The sequence below is a fragment of the Malus domestica genome, chromosome 08, assembly GCF_042453785.1.
Source record: "Malus domestica chromosome 08, GDT2T_hap1".
Lineage (NCBI taxonomy): Eukaryota > Viridiplantae > Streptophyta > Magnoliopsida > Rosales > Rosaceae > Malus > Malus domestica.
This window is the reverse complement of record NC_091668.1, coordinates 187,872-211,896: the sequence shown is the minus strand read 5'-3', so window position 1 is coordinate 211,896 and position 24,025 is coordinate 187,872. Positions and strand designations below refer to the sequence as shown.

The 24,025-nt window shown below is 39.9% G+C and overlaps 3 protein-coding genes across 9 annotated transcripts; 1 reads left to right on the top strand and 2 right to left on the bottom strand.

The window, feature by feature from the left end:
* Nucleotides 1-21: 21 nt before the first annotated feature.
* Nucleotides 22-6,718, bottom strand: LOC103440190 (BTB/POZ domain-containing protein At2g30600). 7 transcript variants are annotated; one of them, XR_011583758.1, is made up of 13 exons: nucleotides 6,306-6,718; nucleotides 4,144-5,028; nucleotides 3,430-3,759; nucleotides 2,970-3,200; nucleotides 2,461-2,622; nucleotides 1,676-1,888; nucleotides 1,546-1,593; nucleotides 1,402-1,460; nucleotides 1,173-1,305; nucleotides 1,006-1,087; nucleotides 853-933; nucleotides 542-610; nucleotides 22-389 (listed from the first exon to the last, which is right to left on the bottom strand). XR_011583758.1 is itself a non-coding variant. In XM_008378858.4 (13 exons), the coding sequence occupies exons 2-13, from the start codon at nucleotides 4,939-4,941 to the stop codon at nucleotides 171-173; spliced, it is 2,418 nt and encodes an 805-aa protein (XP_008377080.1). In that variant the 5' UTR covers nucleotides 4,942-5,028; nucleotides 6,306-6,718; the 3' UTR covers nucleotides 22-170. The 7 variants fall into 7 exon arrangements, 5 of the variants coding, with proteins under 5 accessions (XP_008377080.1, XP_070683063.1, XP_070683062.1 ...); XR_011583759.1 differs by having other exon boundaries at nucleotides 853-909; XM_008378858.4 differs by having other exon boundaries at nucleotides 1,006-1,080.
* A 291-nt stretch (nucleotides 6,719-7,009) lies between these two features.
* LOC139198280 (uncharacterized protein At1g01500-like) lies at nucleotides 7,010-13,236 on the bottom strand. Its single transcript, XM_070826754.1, has 2 exons — nucleotides 13,183-13,236; nucleotides 7,010-7,393 (listed from the first exon to the last, which is right to left on the bottom strand). Exons 1-2 carry the CDS (start codon nucleotides 13,234-13,236, stop codon nucleotides 7,010-7,012), a joined length of 438 nt encoding a protein of 145 aa, XP_070682855.1.
* A 3,344-nt stretch (nucleotides 13,237-16,580) lies between these two features.
* On the top strand, nucleotides 16,581-23,964 carry LOC103440177 (U-box domain-containing protein 15). Its single transcript, XM_070826959.1, is given in 7 exon segments — nucleotides 16,581-17,021; nucleotides 17,107-17,220; nucleotides 17,434-17,865; nucleotides 18,067-18,693; nucleotides 18,695-18,786; nucleotides 23,496-23,642; nucleotides 23,644-23,964. Coding segments are annotated over 7 exon segments (1,920 nt in total). The 5' UTR covers nucleotides 16,581-16,712; the 3' UTR covers nucleotides 23,843-23,964.
* The last annotated feature ends 61 nt before the right edge of the window (nucleotides 23,965-24,025 follow it).

The window sequence follows — 24,025 nt, the reverse complement described above, 5'->3', positions numbered from 1 at the left end:
TCATGGTGAATCACAATCAACTGAAAGAAAAGAAGGGTTTTCCTCCCTTGCCATTTTTATTCCAACAGTTTTAAGTAACATACACATGGATAATGGATACATATGCATGACATAAAGCTGGTCGAAGAAATTTACAGAAATTGAGGAAACACCACACATAATATTAAAAATTAGTGGAAGTAACCATATAGTTCTAAAAAGCAAATGCAGAAATTCCAAGGGTTGGAAGCATCTGCTGTAGGACCTGTCAGAACAACCCTAAAGAATCTGAACGGAAGAAGAGCGTTCTGTCCAATAACGGGCCATGATGCAAACTGCCCAGGTTTGCATATGGTTTGGTCATTCTCGTGCACTCTCAGATTTGTCCATGTCTTCCCATCCAGAGATCCCTATAAGAATAGTAACATATTCAACAACAGGATTACTCCATACTGTTTCCTCCGTGTCCCACAATATTCGTAAACACCCCCAAAACGAAGAACAAGCATGACTGAAAATGAAAATAAAAATGCCGCAATGTGTCACATTTCCCAGTCTTTACCTGGAAATTCCAATATCTCATGTAGGCCCTGGACCCATCTTGCCTCAAGGTGTAGTTATTGCAAATAAGCTGAAAATCAGCCAAGTTTCATTCATCAGAATGCCCATCAAGAGGAAATTACGACACCAATGTACTAGACAGGAAGGTGGTCCACATATGAATAAAATTAGGCACACTGTATAGGCTTTGAATTCGTCAACTTTATTGGATCCCTGTTTTCTACCAGAATGGAGCATATGACAATGTTTATATGCCAAAAGCACGTCCATGGTACTTTTTAACTGAAGCAGATCGAACATACGGAGATATACCTGATGATCTGCACCAATATCAACTGTCCACCACGTGCTTTTGTGTCCATCTTCTATCTGTGGCCCAGCAAAAGATGTTCCCTGATGTGGCCATACATTGTCATATTATTTCGATTCCTCACATACCATATTTGATATTTATATTTACCGTACCCTGTAAGTTCTTGAGACCAAAGCCTTGGGATCAGTGAACCTGGAAGGGGGACTGCTTGCTGTAATAGTAATTCTCTGGAACATGCATTTATAAAGAATGGGCAACTGTGTTAAAAATGATTACACTTAAGAAGTCATAAAAAGGAAACAAAGATATAAGAATATACTTTAGCCAGAACAGGATTAACCCATTGATGTTCCCCATATGACGTCCCTGCAAAGTACAGAACTCCATTGCTGTCCCCGTCGCATATGTACTGGAGTTCCTTATAACTAGATCGTCTATGTTGGATTCTGAGACTAGAAAAAGAAGACTATGTTAGCTTACTAAATACCCAGAGCATGAACACCATACACCCTTTGTCAACAATGTTAACTCCAATACTCCATACTCACTTATGCTCATTTTCTGGCCTTGCCAGTCCATGCTTGATACAATTGATGGCCTCCATGACCTGTGATATCAGCATAAAAAATTTTATTTAGGAACAATAATCATTTTTACGTAGAAATAAGAAGACACAGGAAAGCCCAACTCACAAGATTACTGAAAGTAGAACTATGCCTGGCAATGTTGCTCTTCCCCAACTGCAAAATTATTGTAGTCAGACAAAAAAATTCTAGTCTTCAGTAGAATAGTGATACATCTCTATACCCAGGGTCCACATACCTTCTCAAGCAAGGGCAAGGGTAGCAACCGAAATCGAACAAAGGACAGAAGGTGATTAACTGTCTGCAGCCTATCCCCAAAAAGAAGTTCCGGGGTGCAGTGTATCATCATTTCATCTATCATCTCCCACCCATACTCTTCCTTTGCTTTCACACCCCACATTAAGATTGCATTGAGAACCTTTTCTTCAGATGTTACAGTCAAATCTGGATGCTGCAATCAAGGCAGGGCCAGAGCTATTCTAAGGTTGCGGGTGGGATTTTCAAAGACCCCTTGTTATATAGACAATAATACAAAAGTAACATAGAAACATAATTACATTTAAGCAGTGGAATCCTTCCCAATAAATTATGCACGTGATAGGATAAAAGAGTTAGAAGTAGCCTCCAATAATCATGAAAGTCATGTCTATTCTTCTATTAAGATTTGCAAAAGCAACAGCTCAAGACCTCTTGTTATCTCAAATCTTGTGTAGAAAGGTAATGGGTTTATAATCTTGTCAAGTGGTATTTTAATCAATAATACTCATTACAACTACAAGGAACATTTTTAATTTTGCTTTATATTTTGTCCCCTTTAAAGTTAAAATCGCAGCTACACCCTTGCCACAAGGTAAACCTCACTGGTCTCTCACTAAGCTGGTTAACTTACTCCCTCCCACAGGACGCCTTTCCAACTTCAACCTCACTGGCCTCTTACGTCAGTCCTTTTGTATACATGACCTGATGTATTAATCCTGAGCCTTAAGCTATCCATATACTAGTGACTTAAACAGTGACTCCTACCTGAATGATATTGCGAAAGGTTGTCTCATCTAACAAAACGAAGTCAACGCTTGCGGTTGTACAGTAGTCAAAGTGCATCGAAAAGTTCATCTCACAAGTTTCTTGAATAAGTTTGCATGATGGAATCGACGAAACTACTTGAAGGACCAGACACACTGAGTCCTGCAACAAACATCAACAGTTAGCTTCAAAGCAACAATGTAATTATTTTTCCCAAACAGTCTGCTTCCACGTCCATTAAACTTGATATTAGTAAAATTCTTGTTGTATGACTTCTTCCACTAGAACTCCATCCCTGCATATAATATGCACATGAGATGTATCAAAATCTCTATAATTCATTTTTAAAAGCTCTTCTGTTCTTTTCAGAAGTCCGAAACTGCAAGTCACTTCCCCGTTCTTTTATTCTAGTCATGCAAGTGACATTCTGTAAAACTGACAAAATAGGCACGATATGAACCACTATAGATGAATTAAACTATGTTGTAAGATAAGGATTATCAAACTACCTCTGAGAGGTATTCTAAAAGTTTTTTGCAGCATTCCTGATGAAGGAGAGTAACTCCGAATTGATCGGCCAACAGAAAGAGTTGGAGTAATAAGGCACCAGAATCAACAGTAGCTTCTAAACTGAGTTCCCCACTATACATGAACTCAAGCAAACCTTTGAATGCTTCAGGTGATATGTCTCTTAAAATAACTTCCGGGGATATTGTTTCACTCATTCCATTTGTAAACATCTGCACAATGAAACATTTGAATAGAAAAGTCATCCGTGAGACTTAAGAAAACAAATTAGCATGGACAGAGAAGAATGCACCCCTAGATCACATTTAAACTAACATTATGCTCGTATAGCAATGCATTTCCTCTCTACGACAATTATGTGCTTATGTGGTTTATCTGAGAAGCATAAGGGTGTACATAAAATAGAATAAAATGGAGCAGAATGATGATTAATTGGCTCACCTTTGTGAACGGGAGACTCCATAAACTAAGAATAATTTTATGTGATCGGGCAATAAGGCCATGACCCTCAATGTAGATATTTACATCACTGTACTTTCTTGTTAAATACAATTGTTTCAGCCGCGGTATATCAACGGGAACTCCAAATGGGAAGGCTGTGCAACAATTCGGTCGAGTGTATGGATATGACAATTCCACACTTTTTCCAAAGTCAAACAACTTTTTATTTAGTTTCCACCGTTCCCTGGCTTCCTCGCATTGCTTCACTAGTGGAATCACTTCAAATTGTAAGCCTAGAGCCCTCAAGGAACCAAGTTGTGGTTCTGGAATCTATATCAAACAGAGCCATGTTACCTATTAGAATTGCAATCTCTGTAACAAAATTAGAACTGACAAAGGAAGAATATTTAGAATACTAGTCTCTATCAAATAATAAGGATGATTAAGCTGACTTACAAACCACCCACGTGATCTTTTCTCTTATATATACGTAAATATGTGTGTGCGAGAGAGGGAGAGAGAGACGAATCTCATGCAAAAAAATAATAAGCGAAAGGTTCTTCATGTAATATACCTGCTTGTCAGGGATGCAGGGGCATCTGTGGCGTAAAATAACATATATTTGTAATTTCTTTACGTTAACATGCTAGATATGATTTTGATATGTCAACAGATATGCATTTCTGATTTCCCCATAATTTAAGCTATATGTACCTGTGTTCGGCCTGTGTAAATATATTGAAGTAGTGCATGTAGAACCGGATAAGCTACCCCCTTCAGGCGGAGAATATCTTCTGAAGAAGTCAATGGGAAATTACCAGATGCTACCAAAATAGACTTGTGAGCTGGTACAGGCCTTTCTTCAGTACCAACGATGAAAAGAACATCAGATAACTCCCAATTTTCAAGAAAATCTTCAATCCCCCATTTCTCATAAGCCGTTCGTTCATCCTCCAGCTCCTCTTCATCATCATCCTCACATATGTACTCGCCACAGTCCACATGCTTCCACAAGGATATATGGTTGCGAGTTAATGGCAATACACTGACATTCCTATAACCAACATGTTTATCCCAGCTACTAAGCCCGATATAACGAACAGCACAATTTGGATGCGAATCTAGCCACTGAAAGACTAGATTCTGAAAAGGGTATTTTCCCTTACCAATACTGATCAAACCATCACAGATGCTGATCCAGTAGCTCTGAAACGCAGAAGAAGAACAAAGACCAACACCCTCCACATCCACCACAGTATTCCCATCTACCTCAATTTTCAACCGCCTATTCCTATGACTGCCCAGTATAACAGTATAGTGAGGACTATTATCTCTTTTGTAATGATAGTGCTGGCTTCCTACATTCTCCCGAAACACCAGTGTTACATCATTGTGAGCAAACGCTTCAAAAGCCACGCAACCCCGGCCGGATTCCCGGAATTTTAAATCCTTTCGCCAAGCACACTCAAAGGGGGCAACTGTAAGGAACTTTTTCTCTTTCTTATCCATCATCAATTTTTATTACAGAATACCATTCAATCGCAGAGATGGATCAGGGACCGGACAGTCTTGTACCTAGAGCCCTGACTGACTGACCATCTGGAAAATAAGGACAGACAGGGTGTGATTTTGGCAACAACACAAACATCCATTTTAGATTTTAAAACATGACTGACTGACTGACTGGGTGGCTATTATAATCGGACGAGTGAATTCAGTATCAAATTTTCACTGAATCAAAAGCACGTGACCAGAGTGGATGAACTGATCGACCTTGTGCTAAAATTCGCAACTTGATTTTGGAAGTACCAACACAACTCTGAAACGAATCCTAACTCTTAAAGAGGGCGTAAGTCAGTTGAAAAATTGGTAGAAGAACAAGAGCCTCCTCCAATAATCCAAGTTCCAACCAATTCCATCCTCTCAAGTCAAGTTGCCACAAAATATCTGAACCCAAACACTAAAGTCGAAAACAATTAATCACAAACATCATCATCAATCACAATTCACACATCGCTGTCTATCAGTCCCTATGAAGCATGGATACGGATACGGATACGGCGATACGATACGACACGACACGGCGATACGGAAAATCTCTAAAAATTAAGATACGATACGCTATGGATACGGCAAATGAAAATGTATATAGCAACAAAAATATACATTTTAAAACATAATTCATCATTCAAATTCAAGTACATTTGAGTTGTTAGATAAGGAAAGTTTGAAATCTAATCCTCTTTATACAGTAGAAGAAATGTGAGAGTCGTATTCATGGTTTTAATTAGAGGGAAGCTCTTTGTATTTAGCAACTTTCAATTATAGATGTCTCCTATTAATTTTCTCTTCCTCATTACCTTTTTTTGGAAGTGTAAATGTATCTTAAAAGCAGGATACGTGTATCCTAAATGTAGGATATGCATATCCATCATGTCAAATTCGTGTCCATCAACCAGGATACGTGTCAGACGAGTATCCGAGAGTATCGGGCAAGTATCGTATCCGATCAAGTATCGGATACGGGATACGGGACCACACAGAAGTATCCGTGCATCATAGATCAGTCCTTATCCAAACACACGAACAGGACAAATAGGATCATCAAATCAATCCAAAAACGAAAACAAAATACAAAAACAAAATATATCTGCATTCGAGCAAGCACAGCTCACCTCAGAAAAATCCCCAGAAACGACAAATGAAGGCCATGACTATCTATCTATATGGGGTGGGGGTGAAGTAATTGTTTGTGCATCATGTATGTATGTATGTGTGTATGTATTGTATGTATGTATTTTTGTATGTATGCATGCATAACGAAAATGAACGATAACAAATCCCTAAGAAAAAACTAAAAAAATCAAATAACCCACCTCAGAACTCTGAAAATATTTCTTGAGCTGCTTCTTATCTCACCGAAGCAAATCGTTCATGGCTCCTCCCGACTGACTGACCGTGACCAACAACTATTGAAAGGCAATTTCAACTTTCATCAACACGCAGAGACTTTTAAACAAACAAATCCAAGGCAATTTCAACAAATCCAATTCATCTGATTTGAAAACAATCGGTATATAAATTGCCCTTTCCTTTTTCAATTTTCAGAGAGAGAGAGATATATTCCGAACTTGATGGGTTGCCCATCGTCTTGTCTTTTTCACAATTTTTTTTTTGTTTATTTTCTTTTTATGGTGGGTACGTGGCAGCTGTTCATGCTTTTTTTGGTCGAATCAGCAAAGCAGGAGCACACACTTCATCTTCATATTTCATTGCCCAGCCATCAGGATTAGGGGTGGGCAAACGGGTACAGGAACCGTGGGTAGGGACGGGTAATTCAGGTTCGGGGCGGGTCCAAAATTTCTAAACACAAAACGGGGCGGGGTGGTTCGGGTATATGAAATTAGTGGAGCGGGCCAGATCTTAAAATAAAAGGGAACGGGCCCCGGCCCGGCCCGTTTCTAGCATGGAATAGAATTTGAGGCCTCTCTTCTCATCTCTCATCCCAACTCCTTTCATTTCACTCAGATTCTCAGACTTCGATCTCTCCTCCGAGCTCCACCCGTTCTCGAATTGTTCTTCAATCCCTGCGCATTTCCATTGATCCAAACACCCTCCACCGCTCCAGAGACCCACACAGAACCATATCATTGTTCTCGTACACCTCGAATTCAACCCCACCGGTGACCCTCACGCTATCGATACTGACGTACATCACCTCCGACGACTCCTTATCGACCCAATCGCGACGGAGCATGAGCGATGCCGAGTCTGACGCCGGAACCCGGGTCCTGTTGATTTCAAGCGATACCCCAATCTCGCGTCGGAGGTGGCGGAGCTTGAGGTGGTCGGGAACGCTACCAGTCACGCAGGGGGTAACCTGGATGTAAAACAACCGGATTTCGAACCAGTCATCTCCTCCGTCTGACTCAGACCCATATTTGCAGCGCACGACTCTACTCCTCTTCAGTTTTAAGGTATTACGTTTTAGGGATTTAGGATTGAAAATTAAATTAGGGTTTTCTAGATTTAGGGATTTTGTTGGGTTCTTGAACCTTGGCCTCTGTTATGCTCCAATTTCAAATCTTTTATTGAATTGAATTTGAATCGACTGAGTTTGAAACTTTGTTGAATTAAATTGAATTTGAATCGATTATGTGTGTGAGTATGTGTGTGTGTGTGTATTCAAGAATTGATGTACTGAATATATATATATGTAAGAATTGATGTGCAGTGCAACCTTAGTTTTAAAAAACAACTCCTGTAATTTTCAAATCTGTTTATCTTGGATTGCTTGTGTTATGCTTAGATTGTTTTGATTCGATTGTTAAAATTTGTATTTGTTTATCTGTTTTAGATTGCCCATGCCATCAGGAAGATGCATTTGGCAAAGGCTAAAAGGTACTTGGAAGATGTTTTAGGCCACAAGCAAGCATTCATTTCCGCCGCGTTTGTCGCGGTGTTGGTCGAACTGCTCAGGCGAAGAACCGCTAGTCCAATGGCTAGGGATGTTGGCCGGTTTAGTCTGCTAATTTCATTCCAGTGTTGTTGCAATGCAGAGCAGCACTATAGTATAAATTCAAAAAAAAAAAAAAAGAGTTGGACCCGTGGACCCGCCCCGAATCGGCCCATTTCAAACAGGCCGGGTTAGGTCCGGTTTCAAAACTCAAAATCTCTCTACCCGATCCAGCCCGCACCGTTACTGTTTAAAACGGGTAAGGTCCGGTTCCTTCAAAATTGGGCCCGGCCCGGCCCGGCCCGTGCCCAACCCTAATCAGGACTCTCCCCATCTTCTTTAGGAGTATCTTCGAGATCGTCAATTGAGTTTGTTTATCATAAATCATGCAATTAGTTTTTCTTATATATTGTTTATGTTTATGTTTATTTTTTAATTAAAAAAATTAAATTAAATTTTTTTCGCATAATATATGATAAACGAACATAATTTACGAATTTATGTAATCCTCGTAAAGAAAACCTGAACTTTTATAGGTCCAAAAGTAAGAAGAGAATACTATAACTATTACTATTACTCTATTATGAAAAGGAATCATTTCCGGATCTCTTCCTCCTAATCTATCAATTTCGGAGATTCAGGCAATTGAAATTTGATCAAACGGTTATAAACATGGATCCACTTTAAAAGTTATAATAATTTTAGCCGTTTGATCAAATTTCAATAACTCAAATTCCTGAACTTGGTGAATTAGGTGAAAGGGATCCGAAGAGTTTCCTTTCCCTCTACTATAACTATTACTGTTAATCTTTGTTTTTGGAAAAAATTAAAATAAGAATACTATAACTATTACTCTACTAGCCAGCTTTATTAGTTCTTTTTGTTACACATTACAACACATAGAGATTACACATACATGTAAACCGGTCGAAGTCGGATCGCATCACCCTGGATCCGTCTTCGGGTCCATCTGTAACTTGATTCTTTTGTTATATTTTTATTTTATTTTTATATAAAAGTTTCATGTTACATGATAAGAAAATAATAAATACTAGCATTTGCCTACACATTTTATGTGTGTATAAACACTTTTTTTTTAAAATGAGAAGGAGAGAGAGAGAGAGAGAGAGAGAGAGAGAGAAAGTGGAGGGAGTGGGAGGTTTTTGTTTTTGGTTTTTTTTTTTAATTTTAATTTTTTGGTAAAGTACAAAAACTACCTCAATTATTGGTGTCACGACACTTTCATACCTCATCTTTTAAAATTAGAATTTAGTCCAATGTTATACCTTCCGTTACTTGACCGTTTATTTTTCAGTTAAATGCTGACGTAGCTTGATCCAGATTCCACTTTCTATTAAAAAATTAAAAAAAAATCATTTAATAAATTCTAAATATTAAAATAATAAAAAAATGTTAAAAAAAAAACTTATTTTCATTCCTTTCCCCCCCTTTCTCTCTCTTCTCTCCCATCTTCTTCTTCCTCCTTCTTTTCCCCCCTGTTTCTCTCTATTCTCTCCCATCTTCTTCTTCTTCCTCATTCTTTTGCAGATTTGGGTTTTCTTCTTTCTTCTTCTTCTTCTTCTTCTTCTTCTTGGGTTGCAGGAAGGGGTCTGGGAGGGAGAAGAAGATGAAGATGGGGGATCTTCTTCTTCTTCTTTCTTCGTTGCAGATTCGGTTTCGATTCTCTCCCATCTTCTTCTTCTTCCTCATTCTTTTGCAGATTTGGGTTTTTTTTTCTTTTTTTTTTCTTTTTCTTCTTCTTTTTCTTCTTCTTCTTCTTGGGTTGCAGGAAGGGGTCTGGGAGGGAGAAGAAGATGAAGATGGGGGATCTTCTTCTTCTTCTTTCTTCGTTGCAGATTCGGTTTCGTTTTTTTTCTTTCTTCTTCTTCTTCCTGCTTTTTTTATGGGTTGCAGGAAGGGGGCTGGAAGGGAGAAGAAGATCTTCTTCTTCTTCTTCTTTCTTCGTTGCAGATTCGGTTTCGGTTTCCGTTTTTTTTTCTTCTTCTTCTTCCTGCTTTTTTTATGGGTTGCAAGAAGGGGACTAGAAGGGAGAAGAAGATGAAGATGAGGGATCTTCTTCTTCTTCTTTCTTCGTTGCAGATTCGGTTTCGGTATTTTTTGGTTTTTTTTTTTCTTCTTCTTCCTCATTTTTTTCTGGGTTGCAGGAAGGGAACTGGAAGGGAGAAGAAGATGAAGATGGGTAGAAGAGAGAGAAGGGGGGGGAGGGAACGAACATATATTAAATCATTTTTTTTAGTTTTTAATAATATTTTTTAATAGAAAGTGGGATCTGGATCAAGCCACGTCAGCATTTAACTGAAAAATAAACGGCCAAGTAACGGAAGGTATAATATTGGACCAAATTCTAAAGATGAGGTATGGCATTGTCAATTTTAAAAGATGAGGTATGAAAGTGTCATGACACCAATAATTGAGGTAGTTTTTTGTTCTTTACCCTTAATTTTTTTATATTAGAGGTATTTTGACATCACTTATATGTGTGTCTTCAATAAAAAACAGTAAAATTTAGACTTGTGAAATTACATTATTGACCATCAGTAGTCTTTTCACCATCTTTTGATTGGCAAAGAGAATTTCATTAATTAATAGAGATATGTATTTTTATTGCATAAAAACCTGAATTACCATTACACTATTGTGTGTGATAAATAATATAAAAATCAAATAATATGTTTTACTAAGTCGGATTGGATCACTCTTGACTTATATCTGGTTTCAAATGTAGTTGGAATATCAAATTCAAATCTATTCGGATAATTGGTCGTGACCAAATCCTACTAGTTACATCAAATTCAGATTAAATTCGCATCAAAAGCTGATTCATTGATAGGTCTAATTATGCAAAATCACTTAAATATAAGTGGTATTATTTAGTTAAGAATTTTGACATATGGCTGGCCGGACCAAACATGAGGCTCATTTGCTCTCGATTTGTGTCAGGTTGGATGATGGCGATAAGCTCCAATGACAGAGGGATGTGAATGAAGATCCACGACGTTGGCGATGGCGAGCATGTTCAATGGCGAACAATCTAAAAACAATAGTACATTTTAAGCTATTATTTGTACTATCTTATAATGTTTTAATAAAGGGTTTTTTTTTTTTTTTTTTTTTTAACATCACACATGTTGTTGAATACACCTTGTTGATGCACAAAACCAGAGGGGTCTTGGAACAACATAAATCTGACCGTGAATCTGCAAGAAAGTAATAACACAAGATGTATCGTGGTTTACCCCAATGTTTGGGCTACGTCCACACTGATATTGTATTTATCTATTTGTGAGAGGATGAGAGGGTGAGAGTGAGGCTTCTCATGGCCTAGGAATTGGCCTCTGAGGGTGAGAGTGATGCATCCCCCTAACTGTGAGGGTGATGGGTCCTTTTATAGAATAAGGGCTCATCACTTATTACATATTTGCCCATTCTTTTATTACATAATTACATTTAAGTCCTCCGAGTATTTATACGAGATCTAAATATGGAGGCCCTAAGTATGGTACAAACAGTAGTCCCCCAAGTCTTCAGTCAAGAGAGTCTTTTGGCTGGAGACTTGAAATTCAGTCCATGTGTGGGCCGAAGTAATTAGATGTTGTTTAGAACTGATACTCGATATGAGGCGCTGCTCAATCTGAAATGATGCTTAACTAGAAGTAGCACATGTTGCGATGCTGCTCTACTTGTGGCTTATGTTGCCTTGGTTGGCTCGGCTTGTGACGTTGAAGGTGAGGGAGTCCCTTTTATAGAATAAGGGTTCGCTCCTCAATACATAAGTGATGGGCTATAGTGGATGCTCGCGGCGAGGGGGTTGCTCAGCTGGCGACGATGCTATCTAATGATGGTGAGGGAGTCATTTTTATAGAATAAATGCTTGCTCCTCAATACATAAGTGATGGGTTAAGAGTGATGCTCGCGGCGAGGCGGTTGCTCAGCTGGCGGTGATACTCTCTAATGAAGATGAGGGAGTCCCTTTTATAAAATAAGGGCTCGCTCTTCAATACATGAATAATGGGTAAGGAGTGATGCTCGCGGTGAGGCAGTTGCTCAACTGGCGGCGATGCTCTCTAATGAAGGTGAGGGAGTCCCTTTTATAAAACAAGGGCTCGCTCCTCAGTACATGAATAATGAGTGATTTCTAATAAAAGTGAGGAAGTCCCTTTTATAGAATAAGGGCTCGCTCTTCAATACATAAATAATGGGCTAAGTCCCCCAAGTATTTTTTATGAGGCCCAGTTGAGGCGCAATAAATGGTGTATAGTGTAGTCCCCCAAGTCTTCGGTCAATAGAGTCTGTTGGCTGGAGACTTTAAATTGAATCCATTTATGGGCCGAAATGACGGTTGTTCGGAGACGTTATTTGTATACCCTGCACTGAAGCTTTGTAGGTGAAGCTTTGCAAGTGAAGCTTTTAAAGCTTGAGCTCTGTAAATGAAGCTTTTGAAGCTAGAGCTTTGTAAATGAAGCTTTTGAAGCTAGAGCTCTGTAAATGAAGCTTTTGAAGCTAGAGTTTTTGTAAATGAAGCTTTCGAAGCTAGAGTTCTGTAAATGAAACTTTTGAAGCTAGAGCTCTGTAAATGAAGATTTTAAAGCTGATTGACATGAGTGATGCTTATGAATGTTTATGTTGATTGACATGAGTGATGCTCATGGATGTTGACATGAGTGATGCTTATGAATGTCGACATGAGTGATGCTCATGAATGTTTATGTATGATTGACATGAGTAATGCTCATGTATAATTTGAAGTACTGGGCATACTTTTGATCTTCTGGTTGGTGCCGAATAATTTTGGAGCCATAGGGCCTGGCTCTTTTGGGCATATGGGTCTTGGCCTTCCACATATCAGTCCAGCCCATTATTTTGGGCTTGACGTTTTTTTATTTATTTATTTTTATTACCCTCTGATGGGGTTTATACAGATGTCTCCGAAAGATAAGAAAAATAAATCACATCATACAAAAACAAGAAAAGTAAATCACATCTTTCTGGTGGGGTTTATTCCTTGCTTTTTGTAGTGTCCCAATGTGCCTCCCTTTTGCTTTTTGCTTTTTCTCGGTTTTTTTGTTTTTGCTTTGTTTTTGCTTTTCTTCTTTTCTCTTTTCTGGTGCACCTCTCTCTGTCTCTCCACCTCCAGGCATAAAGAATCATAATAATAGGAAGCTTATCTTTTGCTTTTCTTATTTTCTCTTTTCCTTTATTCCACTTTTGCTTTCTCAGAAAATGAAGATGCAGGGGATGGGTCATTGATCTTATCCAGCAGGTCGTCTGTAGCATACAGAGCATCTTTGATCTGCTTCCTTGCAATTTGTCGAGGTACTGGGGTTGGCCATGGCCCATCTTGATCGCTTCCTAGAGACCACGAGATTGAGAACCAGACGGTGGAGCCTTACCGGAGATCCACCACCGCTGAGACGAGAGGGAATCAGAAACCGACGGATGGCGGAGATCAGATACGATCAAACATCGACGACGGTCATCGAACCTCAAAATCCGTGGCAGTTTTGTCCTCTCTCACTATATCTGGAGTTCGTCTCTACCTTCCTCTCGCGAGATATGGATTCATCCCTAAAATGTTGTAGAAACCATTTGATATCTTGTCAGTGTAAGACAAGCGGCCACTGACCTATAGCCGATACGACACCGTCTCAGCATCAGTAACCTCAAGTTGAGTAGTAATCTCGTGCAAGAACAATGTTTCAGCACCAAGAGTAGCTCGAGAACAAAGCCTCTTGGCCAAAAGAAGCTGCAAATAATAACTTTCCTTAAACCTTTGAAACAAGCTCACTTTAGCACTATCCTATTCCACTTTTTTTTTCCCTGTTCGAGGCTCTTACCACAGAACACAAACATGCACGGAAATGTGACATGCAGAACTCGGAGGTGGATAAACTTGATGGAATATGTGATTCGAGAGCTGTAAGAAGGTTGAAGGGCGCATCGGTCTCGGATCTGAGATGAAGAGGATAAGGATGAAGGCAGGCTATCGAGCATCTCGCCATGGGTCGTCGGTGCAATTACAGAGACGCCGGTAGTCCGTCGAAGGAGGGAGGAAAATGATCGATTTTTCTGTCATTGTAAGCGACAACGTCGACGAGCTTGTGGGAGAGGTGGGATGGGTCGTCAACGTTGAGGACGGGTTTCTCGTTCCAGCAAGGATTTCTCGCATCCTCCAGCAGCATTTAGCACAAGCATAGACACTTGTTCATCCTTAAGGAGTTTCATCTTCAACTCCTTTAACGGCAAATCCAACCCGACTGTAACCGATGACGCTTCAGGCACCCCAGACGAACATTTAACCATTTCAGGCTAATTACTTTTCATCTTCAAACTCTCTTCTATTCGAGAGAGCACCGTCATACCCTGCAGTTTAAGCACATCAAACACTCTTCGAAGAGAATTGTCCGGTTGGTGAAGCTTCTTGGGGTGAGTGTGTTTTCTCCACCCGCCAACGTTGCTGCACTTTTGAACAAGCTTCGCTCATTCCTCCATCTGTATTGCATAATTTTCCGGTCCCTCATTCCTCCAAGAGGCAGCAAAGAAGGAACTGATAGAGTGCTTTAAGCTGTTGGAAAACGAGCTAGGAGACAAGACCTATTTCGAGGGTGAGAGTTTTGGCCTAGTGGATGTGGCACTTATCCCTTTCTATAGCTGGTTCTATGCACTGGAAACCTGTGGAAACCTGTGCATGGTGGAGTGTCCGGGGCTGGTAGGTTGGGCAAAAAGATGCATGCAGAGGGAGAGCGTGTCTAAGTCTCTGCCTCAAATTTGTCGGTGGTCTCGAAGACCGGACCTCAGATTTGTCCTGGTGTGAAATTAGTCTTCCTCCTTGGACTCGAAGACCGGACCTCAAAAGCTGGAAGAAGACCCACTCGATGCGGAAGAGCAAGGCTTGAGCTTAAAGGATTTCTTGACGGTGGACCGCCTCGCTGGTTCTCTCATTTGGACGGCGGGATTTACAGCAGAGGGCGAACTCGATCTGGTTCTTTTGGTGTGCAAATCACTTTTAGTTTTGGATCGGCAAGGTTTGCCGCAGGAATAACAAATGAGATTGAGAACAACTTCCGTGGACTCAGAGAAGTTAGAGTGGGAGTGAGAGATGTGGTGGCTCTGTGGGTTTTCTGGGAAAGCTTTGGGTTGTTGGGTTTTTGTAGATTCACGGTGGACGGTGGTGAGATGGAAAAATGAAAGAGAACCGACATAGCTTTTCGTGTCGATTCCCACAGACGGCTCCAAATGTTGATGCACAAAACCGGATGGGTCTTGGAACAACATAAATCCGACCGTGAATCTGTAAGAAAGTAAATAACACAAGATGTATCGTGGTTCACCCCAATGTTTGGGCTACGTCCACACTGATATTGTATTTCTCTATTTGTGAGAGGATGAGAGGGTGAGAGTGAGGCTTCTCATTGCCTAGGAATTGGCCTCTGAGGGTGAGAGTGAGGCATCCCCCTAATTGTGAGGGTGAATGGTCATTTTATAGAATAAGGGCTCCTTACTTATTACATATTTGCCATTTCCTTTATTACATAATTACATTTAAGTCCCCCGAGTATTTATACAAGATCTAAATACGGAGGCCCTAAGTATGGTACAAACACACCTCACTTAAAAATGTAATACTAAACAGCTTGTAACTCTAATATGAAATAACTATTCGAGCCCTCATAGCTACTATTACTCTCCATTGTAGAACAAAGCCCTAAAAAACACAAACAAGTTGATGAAAATATATCCTTTGATGAACGGAACAAAAAATCGAGTTTTGCTCCTTGTTCATTTGTTGGTTTTCATATTCAAGAAATTATTTAAATAATGGAATAAAAATTTGACATTTTGCAAAGCCCTACTTTAATTGGAATCCAAGAAATAGGAAGAAAACTGAAGAATGTTGAAAATTTTAAGATGTAATTAGATGTAATATTCTTGTGGTTGTTTGATGATGAAGAAATTGAATGTTTTTTGGCTATTTGGAACTGATATGACCTTATAAAAACAGTTCCTACCATTTGTTCATCAGGCTTCTTAGAATCCAACGTGATTTTTCTATAAAATTTGACGGATGTTTATAAATCAAATGACAAGATGAAGATTATACAAAAATTTAATTCATCTTTCTTGTCTTTAAAATGTGGATTATTCTTTTGTTTGAAAGAGATGAAGAGTTTGATGTGTGGTTAATTAGTCGATAATTGTGGGGTGTGTGAGATGTGAGGTGTGGGGTGTATAATATGTGAGGTGTGAGGGTAGTATTGGAAAATGCATGGGGTGTGTTAAGAAAAAATTTAATTTAAAAAGTAAATGTAGGGTTTATTAAGTATGTAGGGTTAATGTGCCTTTAATAAAAAGTATTTCTAAATATAACTTATATGAGAGAGAGAGAGAGAGTAATAGTGTAATACTAATGCTAATGCTATGTGAGAGTAGTGCGGCAATTGGCAATTTACCGCAAGGGAAGCCCAAAAGTAGTTAGTCAGAAACTAACCAACTTTCAAATAGCGTTCTATTTTAGGCTCAGTGTATTTTCCAATTTAAAAAGCCAGAGACCCGAAAACCCCGCGAAAAGCTTCTGACAGGCACCAAGAACGAACACACAGAGCACCTGCAAAAGGAATCCATGGACATTAAGGTTAGGGTTTCGTTATCTTCAACCCGGCTTCCAGCGGCAAATGATGCATTCATAAACCCTAGGGCAATGCTATTGCTAGTTCGCTACTCGTGATTTGAAGTCAAAATTACTCTTAAGAAACTAGGCTTCTGTTTTTTGGTTCATATCGTATACATATATGTATAAAGGTGGAGGCCCATGGTAATGGAAGGAGAGATCAAGGGCGAAGGTGAAGGTGGAGGTGGCGGAGAAGAGATCAGAGATGAAACTGCGGAGGGTGTGATTGAATATGTTGTTCAAATCGGAGACTACCGAAGGACGCAGAGGAAAGAATGCTATAACCTGGTGCGGCGTATGAAGCTCTTGCTGCTGCTTTTTGAAGAGACGCGGGAGCTCGATAAGCCAATTCCGGAGAGGGGTGCCGCTTGGTTGGAAAATTTGAAGATGATGCTTCTCATGGCCAAGAAATTGCTCAAAACTTGTCATGAGGGGAGCAAAATTTATCTGGTTAGGCTTTTTCCTTTTGAAAGTTAATACATGTTCAAATTCGGAACTGTGAATTATTTAATTATTTGTTGTTGTGGTAATTTAGGCATTTGAAAGCGAGGCAATCATGGTTAGATTTCATGCGGTTCATGAAAGACTCGGTCAGGCTTTAGAAGGTTTGCCTGATGAACTTTGCATCTCAAATGAAGTCAAGGAACAGGTATATACATATATGTTGCCTTTTTTTTCGTTTCAAAGCTAACGATAATGCTTCCCTTGTGTTATTTCATTTTTCATACACAGAGATCTTCATCCATTGCACCCGTTTGATATAAGTTTGTGTATCAAAAACTTGTTCTTGATTGTTTCGGGGTGGGTGGTGTTAATTCGGAGCTTGGTAATCTTTTAGACGAACTTTTTCACTTTGTTTCAGGTTGAACTGATGATCATGCAACTTAGACGAGCGAGGAAGCAAATGGATACGCAGGACATAGAACTCGCAATGGATATTATGGTGGTTTTGCCCAAAAAAGAAGATAGAAATGCTGATAGTGCCATTATAGAGAGGCTGGCCCAAAAGCTAGACCTGCAAAAATCTGAGAACCTTAAGATAGAAACAATAGCTGTGAGGAATCTGGTTAATGATAAAGAGAGAGGAGGGCCAAGTGCAGAGACTACGCAGCAAATCATTGATCTTCTAAACAAATTCAGACAAATAGCAGGAATGGAAGCGACCAATGTCCTTGGCGACCCTGTTATGCCTAAAATGCTCGAGAAGTGCCCGTCTTTGATGATCCCTCATGAATTCCTCTGTCCAATCACGCTAGAAATAATGACGGATCCTGTTATTGTTGCAAGTGGACTGGTGATTCGCTTACATGAAATGGGCACTAACTAGGTTTCCCTGGTATATATTCGTCTTCCGTCTACTCGTGTCACGTGAGTTGGAGCATATCTTCCGTAGAGAAAGTAAACTTGTGCACAGGTTACATTTAAAAATGTTATATTAACAGAATGGAAACTGATTAGTTTTTCCTCTTTCTTGGGTTTGGTTATTTCATTGAAGACGTATAACAGAGAAAGCATACAAAAGTGGCTGGACACCAATCATAGGACATGTCCCAAGACCAGGCAGACTCTGGCTCACCTGTCACTAGCACCAATTTACGCTCTCAAAAATCTAATCATGCAGTGGTGTGAGAAGAACAACTTCCAGCTCCCGAAAAATGAAACTTCCACAGGCCAGGAAAGCTCCTCCACCGAACACAAAGAGGAGATCTCATCTTTGGTTGATCAGCTGTCCTCAAGTCACTTAAAAGTGCAAAGAAATGCTGCCATGAAGATTCGTTTGATCTCTAAAGAGAATCCAGAGAACAGAATTTTGGTTGCCAAAAGTGGAGGAATCCCACCACTGGTGCAACTTCTTTCCTATCCAGGTTCTAAAATTCAACAGTATGCAGTAACGGCTCTTTTGAATTTATCGATTGACAAAACAAACAAGAAACTGATAACCAGATAAGAAGCCATTCCAGCTATTATAGAAGTCTTGCAGAATGGAAGCACAGAAGCTAGAGAGAACTCTGCAGCAGCTTTATTTAGCTTGTCGATGATTGATGAGAACAAAGTAATTGTGGGGTCATCAAATGGCATTCCGCCATTAGTAGATTTGTTGCAGGACGGGACGATCAGAGGTAAAAAAAGACGCTGTCACGGCACTGTTTAAATTGTCTCTGAACCAAGCAAACAAAAGGAGGGCCATTAGTGCTGGCATTGTACCGCCACTACTCCAGCTATAAGAAAAGAAGATCTTTTATTATTTCTTTCTTAACGAGAAAGGAATACAACTCAGTTTATATACATTTGTCTAATTAGGCTTAGTAACTAATTATACTTAATTTAATCTCCTAACACAAGGGATTAGTTACAAGACTGTTATAACCAAAAAATACAGCTGTAAAAGCTATTAACTATGTGGCATCCCTTTACACCCCCTCAAGCTAATCGGTGGAGCACCCAGAGAAAGCTTGGACTGGAGATAGTGAAACCATGACTTGGACAGAGACTTTGTATGCTACCATGGTGGTGACGGGTGACGGAGAATTAGGGTTCGATTCCGGAGAGGGAGCCTGAGAAACGGCTACCACATCCAAGGAAGGCAGCAGGCGCGCAAATTACCCAATCCTGACACGGGGAGGTAGTGACAATAAATAACAATACCGGGCTCTATGAGTCTGGTAATTGGAATGAGTACAATCTAAATCCCTTAACGAGGATCCATTGGAGGGCAAGTCTGGTGCCAGCAGCCGCGGTAATTCCAGCTCCAATAGCGTCAGCAATCTGATGCTCAGTATTTACATACAAAACTATGATGAGATCTGCAAGAACAAGCTCCCTAATATAGTGATAATCAATCTCAATGTGTTTCGTACGATCATGAAACACGGGATTGGAAGCCAAAGAAATGGCAGACACATTAGCACACCATAAGGTAGGAGTGTGAGAGAGTGGAAAAGTAAGATCTTTAAAAATCTTACAAATCCATGTGATTTCGGCAGCCGTAAGAGCAAGAGATCGATATTCAGCCTCAGTTGAAGATTGTGCAACCGTTGGCTGCTTTTTAGCACTCCAACTAATGAGATTTGAACCCAAGTAAACGCAATAACCAGATGTTGATCTTCAATAAAAAACACAGCCGGCCCAATCAGCATCCGAGAAAGCTGTAAGGGGCAGATAACCTTTTTTAAACCAGATACCTTGATCGACAGAACCTTTGAGAAACCGTAGAATACGTTTGACTGCTTGGAAATGGGTATCTCGGGGGCAATGAAGAAATTGACACACTTGATTAACAGCAAAAGAGAGTTTAGAATTTGCAAAACCAAGTGAGAGAAGTGCATGACCCAGTTTGTCATACCAGGCCCGAGGGGCCTGTTTTAAGCCATAAAGAGACCTATTCAGCTTGCATACAGAGGAAGGTTGAGAAGCAGCAACAAAACCAGGAGGTTGTTGCATAAACACCTCTTCTTTCAATAATCCATGCAGAAACGCATTGCTAATATCAAGCTGATTTAGGAACCAATCATTCTGAACAGCAAGAGTTAATAAGATGCAAATAGTCACTGGTTTAGCAACAGGACTAAAGGTTTCTTTGAAGTCAATACCCTCTTGTTGGTGAAACCCTTTGGCTACAAGACGGGCTTTGTATCGATCAACTGTGCCATCGGGTTTGCGCTTAATGCGAAATACCCATTTACAACCAACAATGTTTTGATGAGGAGAATAGGGGACAAGAGTCCAAGTACCTGTGCTTTGAAGAGCTTGAAATTCTTCTAACATAGCTTGATTCCGGTGAGCATGTTTGGATGCTTGCAGATAAGTAGTAAGCACAAAGTTATCCATAGCAATTGGATGTTTGGTTGCAGAGAGCACTTTAGGTTTAAAAATACCTGCTTTGGATCGGGTAATCATAGGATGAGAGTTGGTGGGGATATTTGACGGAGTTGGAGAGGAAGAGCTTGAGGACAAATGTAAAGATGGAGGGGGAGGAGAAGGTTGAGATGAAAACGGCAGAGATGAAACAGGTGATGAAGGTGGGACTGGTGACGTTGCAGATGGTGTTGGAGCATGTGAAGAATGGGAAATGGAAGAATGAAGGTTGAAGAAGAAGAATTCGAGCCTTGTGACATTGAAGAAGGCAGAAGATTCTGTGCATCATGAAAAGGGAAGTGCCCTTCATTAAATAGAACATGTCTTGAAATATAAAGGCGCTGAGTTTGAATATCCAAGCACCAATATCCCTTATGCTGAAAATTGTAACCAAGAAAAACACAATGAGTGCTTTTGCCATCCAGTTTAAAAGAAGTATACGGTTTCAGCCAAGGATAGCAGCTGCAACCAAAGACCTTCAATCTTGAATAATCTGGAGACTTACGAAATAGAAGTTCCCAGGGAGATTTGTCCAGTTGAGAAATTGGTAATCGATTGATGAGATACAGGGCAGTTGAAAAAGCTTCAACCCAGAACTGATGGGGAACTCGAGAAGAAGCCAAAAGAGTCCTTGCAGTCTCAGTGAGATGCTTGTGCTTTCATTCTACACATCCATTCTGTTCTGGTGTGTGAGGGCAGTTATATTGATGAAAAATACCATTGCAAGATAGAAAAGAATTGAACTGCGAGCTGGTAAATTCACCCCCTAAATCTGATCTTAAGACTTTGATTTTATTGCCAGTCATATTTTCTACATAAGCTTTGAAGGAGACAAAAAGAGAGAACACCTCAGATTTATATTTCATGGGAAACATCCAGGTATATTTTGTAAACTCATCCACAATTAACAAGTAGAACTTGTAGCCAATGACAGAAGGGATGGGAGATGGACCCCAAACATCACAATGGAGCAATTCTAAACTAGTAGAAACAGAACTTGTACTAGAAGAAAAAGACAACTTGTGATTCTTGCCTATAACACAATCAGTGCAAAAGAAAGATACAAGTTTGTCACCACTGTGAGCAAGACTACGCTTATTTAATATTCTCCGAAACATAGCAGAAGATGGATGACCAAGTCTTTTATGCCATGTTTTCAACGATTCTTTGGTACTGAAGAACGCAGAATGAGGAGCAAGAACAGTAGAGAGACCATGAAAGGGATAGAATCTGTCTTTAACTGGACCGCGAAAAAGTGTCATCCCCAAAGAACGATCCTTGATTTCAGAACCATCAGAATCAAGGGTCAAGGAACAATGGTTATCTTTCAAGAATTGATAAGCAGAGAGCAAATTAAATTTCATCAGTGGAACATGAAGAATGTTACTCAATCTGAAATTAGCAACTGGTGTTGAGACTGTAGAATTACCAGTGTGATGGATAGCCATACCTTGTCCATCACCAATATACACCTTGTCTTCGCCAGAGTACGGATGTGGAGATTGGATAGCAGAAATGTCATTAGTGATATGAGAGGTGGCACCCAAGTCCATCAACTAAGTAGTTGGAGATTGTTTAGAACTGGTGTGAGCACACATAACAGCTAACTTTGCAGGAGGAATTCTGCCAGCAAAAGCAGGGTTCATTCTCTCATAACAATCCAGAGCTTCGTGATCAAAGGAGTTCCAAATTTGGCAAGGAGTTTTGCCACCAAAACTATTGCGACTAACACCAGGATTATTGCGATTGCCAGAGTTGTTATTATTCCTGTAATTGCTATGAGAATCCTCAGAATTGGAAAATGACCATGAAAATTGTTGAAATTCTTATGAGCATTACCACGACGTTGAAAAGGACCGCGACCACGATTGTTGTTAGAAAACTTTGGTGGAGGATTGGAGAATGACTGATGAGCCGCATAGGCTTGAGGAAAATTGTAGAACTGTGGTGTAGGAAGAAGTGGAGGTTGAGACTGCGCAACAAAAGCCTGAAAAGGCTCAAAAGCAGAAGAATTTACACCTTTTTTCTTGCGAAGCATAAAAACCTCCTTGTTGATCAGCAATCCATGAAGTTCATCTAATGTTGTGGTCGAAAGGCGGAGCATGATTGAGTCAATGAAAGACTCATACTCATCAGGCATTCCATTGAGAGTAACAACAATCAAATCATGATCACTGATAGGAGCTTCAGCAGCCATTAACGAATCAGCAAGGCCTTTAATTTTCTACAAATAATCAGAGATAGAGAGATCGCCTTTGTGCACAGAGTGAAGACGAGAATGAAGTTGATGAATGTGAGCGGCAGAGACTCCACCAAATTGATGCTTAAGATTCAACCATAGATCTCGAGCTGATGTGACACCAACTGTGAATGGAACTATATCCTCAGAAAGCGTAGAATTCAACCAAATCAAGATATTATGATCTTTTTCATACCAAATCTTGAAAGCAGGATTCGGAATATTGTGACCAGATGCATCAAGAACATAAGATGGCGGACAAACTTCATAGCCATCAACGATGCTGGTCAGTTTGTATCGTTGGAAAATCGGAGCAAATAGAGCTTTCCAGACGAGGTAATTATCACGCTTGAGCTTTGTAGGGACCATGCAGCTAATATTCTGAACAGTTATGGAAGAAATTGATGAGATCGAAGAAGAATTAGAAGAATTAGGGTTCATCGGTGCAAAATTGGGGAAAGAATTTGCAGGATGAGAAGGAACAAATTCAGGCTCTCCAGGAGAGGAAGTCGAAGACGCCACGGCCGAAGATCAAAGAACGAAGAAGATCAAGAGGCGAAGGCGGTGGCGGTGGCGATGGCTGAAGAATAGAAATCGAAGGATCGAGAGGCAGTGAAGCAGAAAGGCGGTGATACCATATAAGAAAAGAAGATCTTTTATTATTTCTTTCTTAATGAGAAAGGAATACAACTCAGTTTATATACATTTGTCTAATTAGGCTTAGTAACTAATTATACTTAATTTAATCTCTTAACACAGAGATTAGTTACAAGACTGTTATAACCAAAAAATACAGATGTAAAAGCTATTAACTATGTGGTATCCCTTTACCAGCTACTCAAGGACCGAAACTTGGGCATGGTCGATGAAGCGCTCTCCATCTTCTTACTTGTTGCATCACATCCAGATGGACGACAAGAGATTGGACAGCTTTCATTCATTGAAACTCTAGTGGAATTTATGGGGGAAGGAACGCCCAAACAAGGAATGTGCAACGTCAGTTCTTCTCGAGTTGGGGTCAAGCAATTACTCTTTCTTACTTGCCGCACTGCAGTTTGGTGTGTATGAGCATTTGGTAGAGATCACAAGGAGTGGAACCAGTAGAGGTCAAAGGAAGGCAAATGCACTTCTGCAACTCATAAGCAAGAGTGAACAAATTCCTCGAACAACTAATTAACTTTTGTGTAGAATATATTTATTTTCCCCAATTTTGTTGCTTTGATTTGATTTTAGCCTTTGTATGCATGACGATCGAGAGTAAGCATTAATCGGTACGCACAACGTCGATAAAAATGCTACGACGCCATTTTCTATTTCTTCCTTTTACCCAATTGGCTTTAACGTCTCCCAAAATTGTTAG

What these genes read in the sequence shown, in the direction of transcription:
- LOC103440190 (XM_008378858.4), bottom strand. Translation starts at nt 4,941, where the DNA reads ATGATGGATAAGAAAGAGAAAAAGTTCCTTACAGTTGCCCCCTTTGAG. An exon ending in TTTACACAGGCCGAACACAG is followed by an intron (nt 3,760 to 4,143) that starts GTACATATAGCT and finishes TGTTTGATATAG; the next exon opens with ATTCCAGAACCACAACTTGG. An exon ending in GTTCTACTTTCAGTAATCTT is followed by an intron (nt 1,461 to 1,545) that starts GTGAGTTGGGCT and finishes CTGATATCACAG; the next exon opens with GTCATGGAGGCCATCAATTG.
- LOC139198280 (XM_070826754.1), bottom strand. Translation starts at nt 13,236, where the DNA reads ATGGCCAACCCCAGTACCTCGACAAATTGCAAGGAAGCAGATCAAAGA. An exon ending in AAGCAGATCAAAGATGCTCT is followed by an intron (nt 7,394 to 13,182) that starts GTATGCTACAGA and finishes TTAAAACTGAAG; the next exon opens with AGGAGTAGAGTCGTGCGCTG.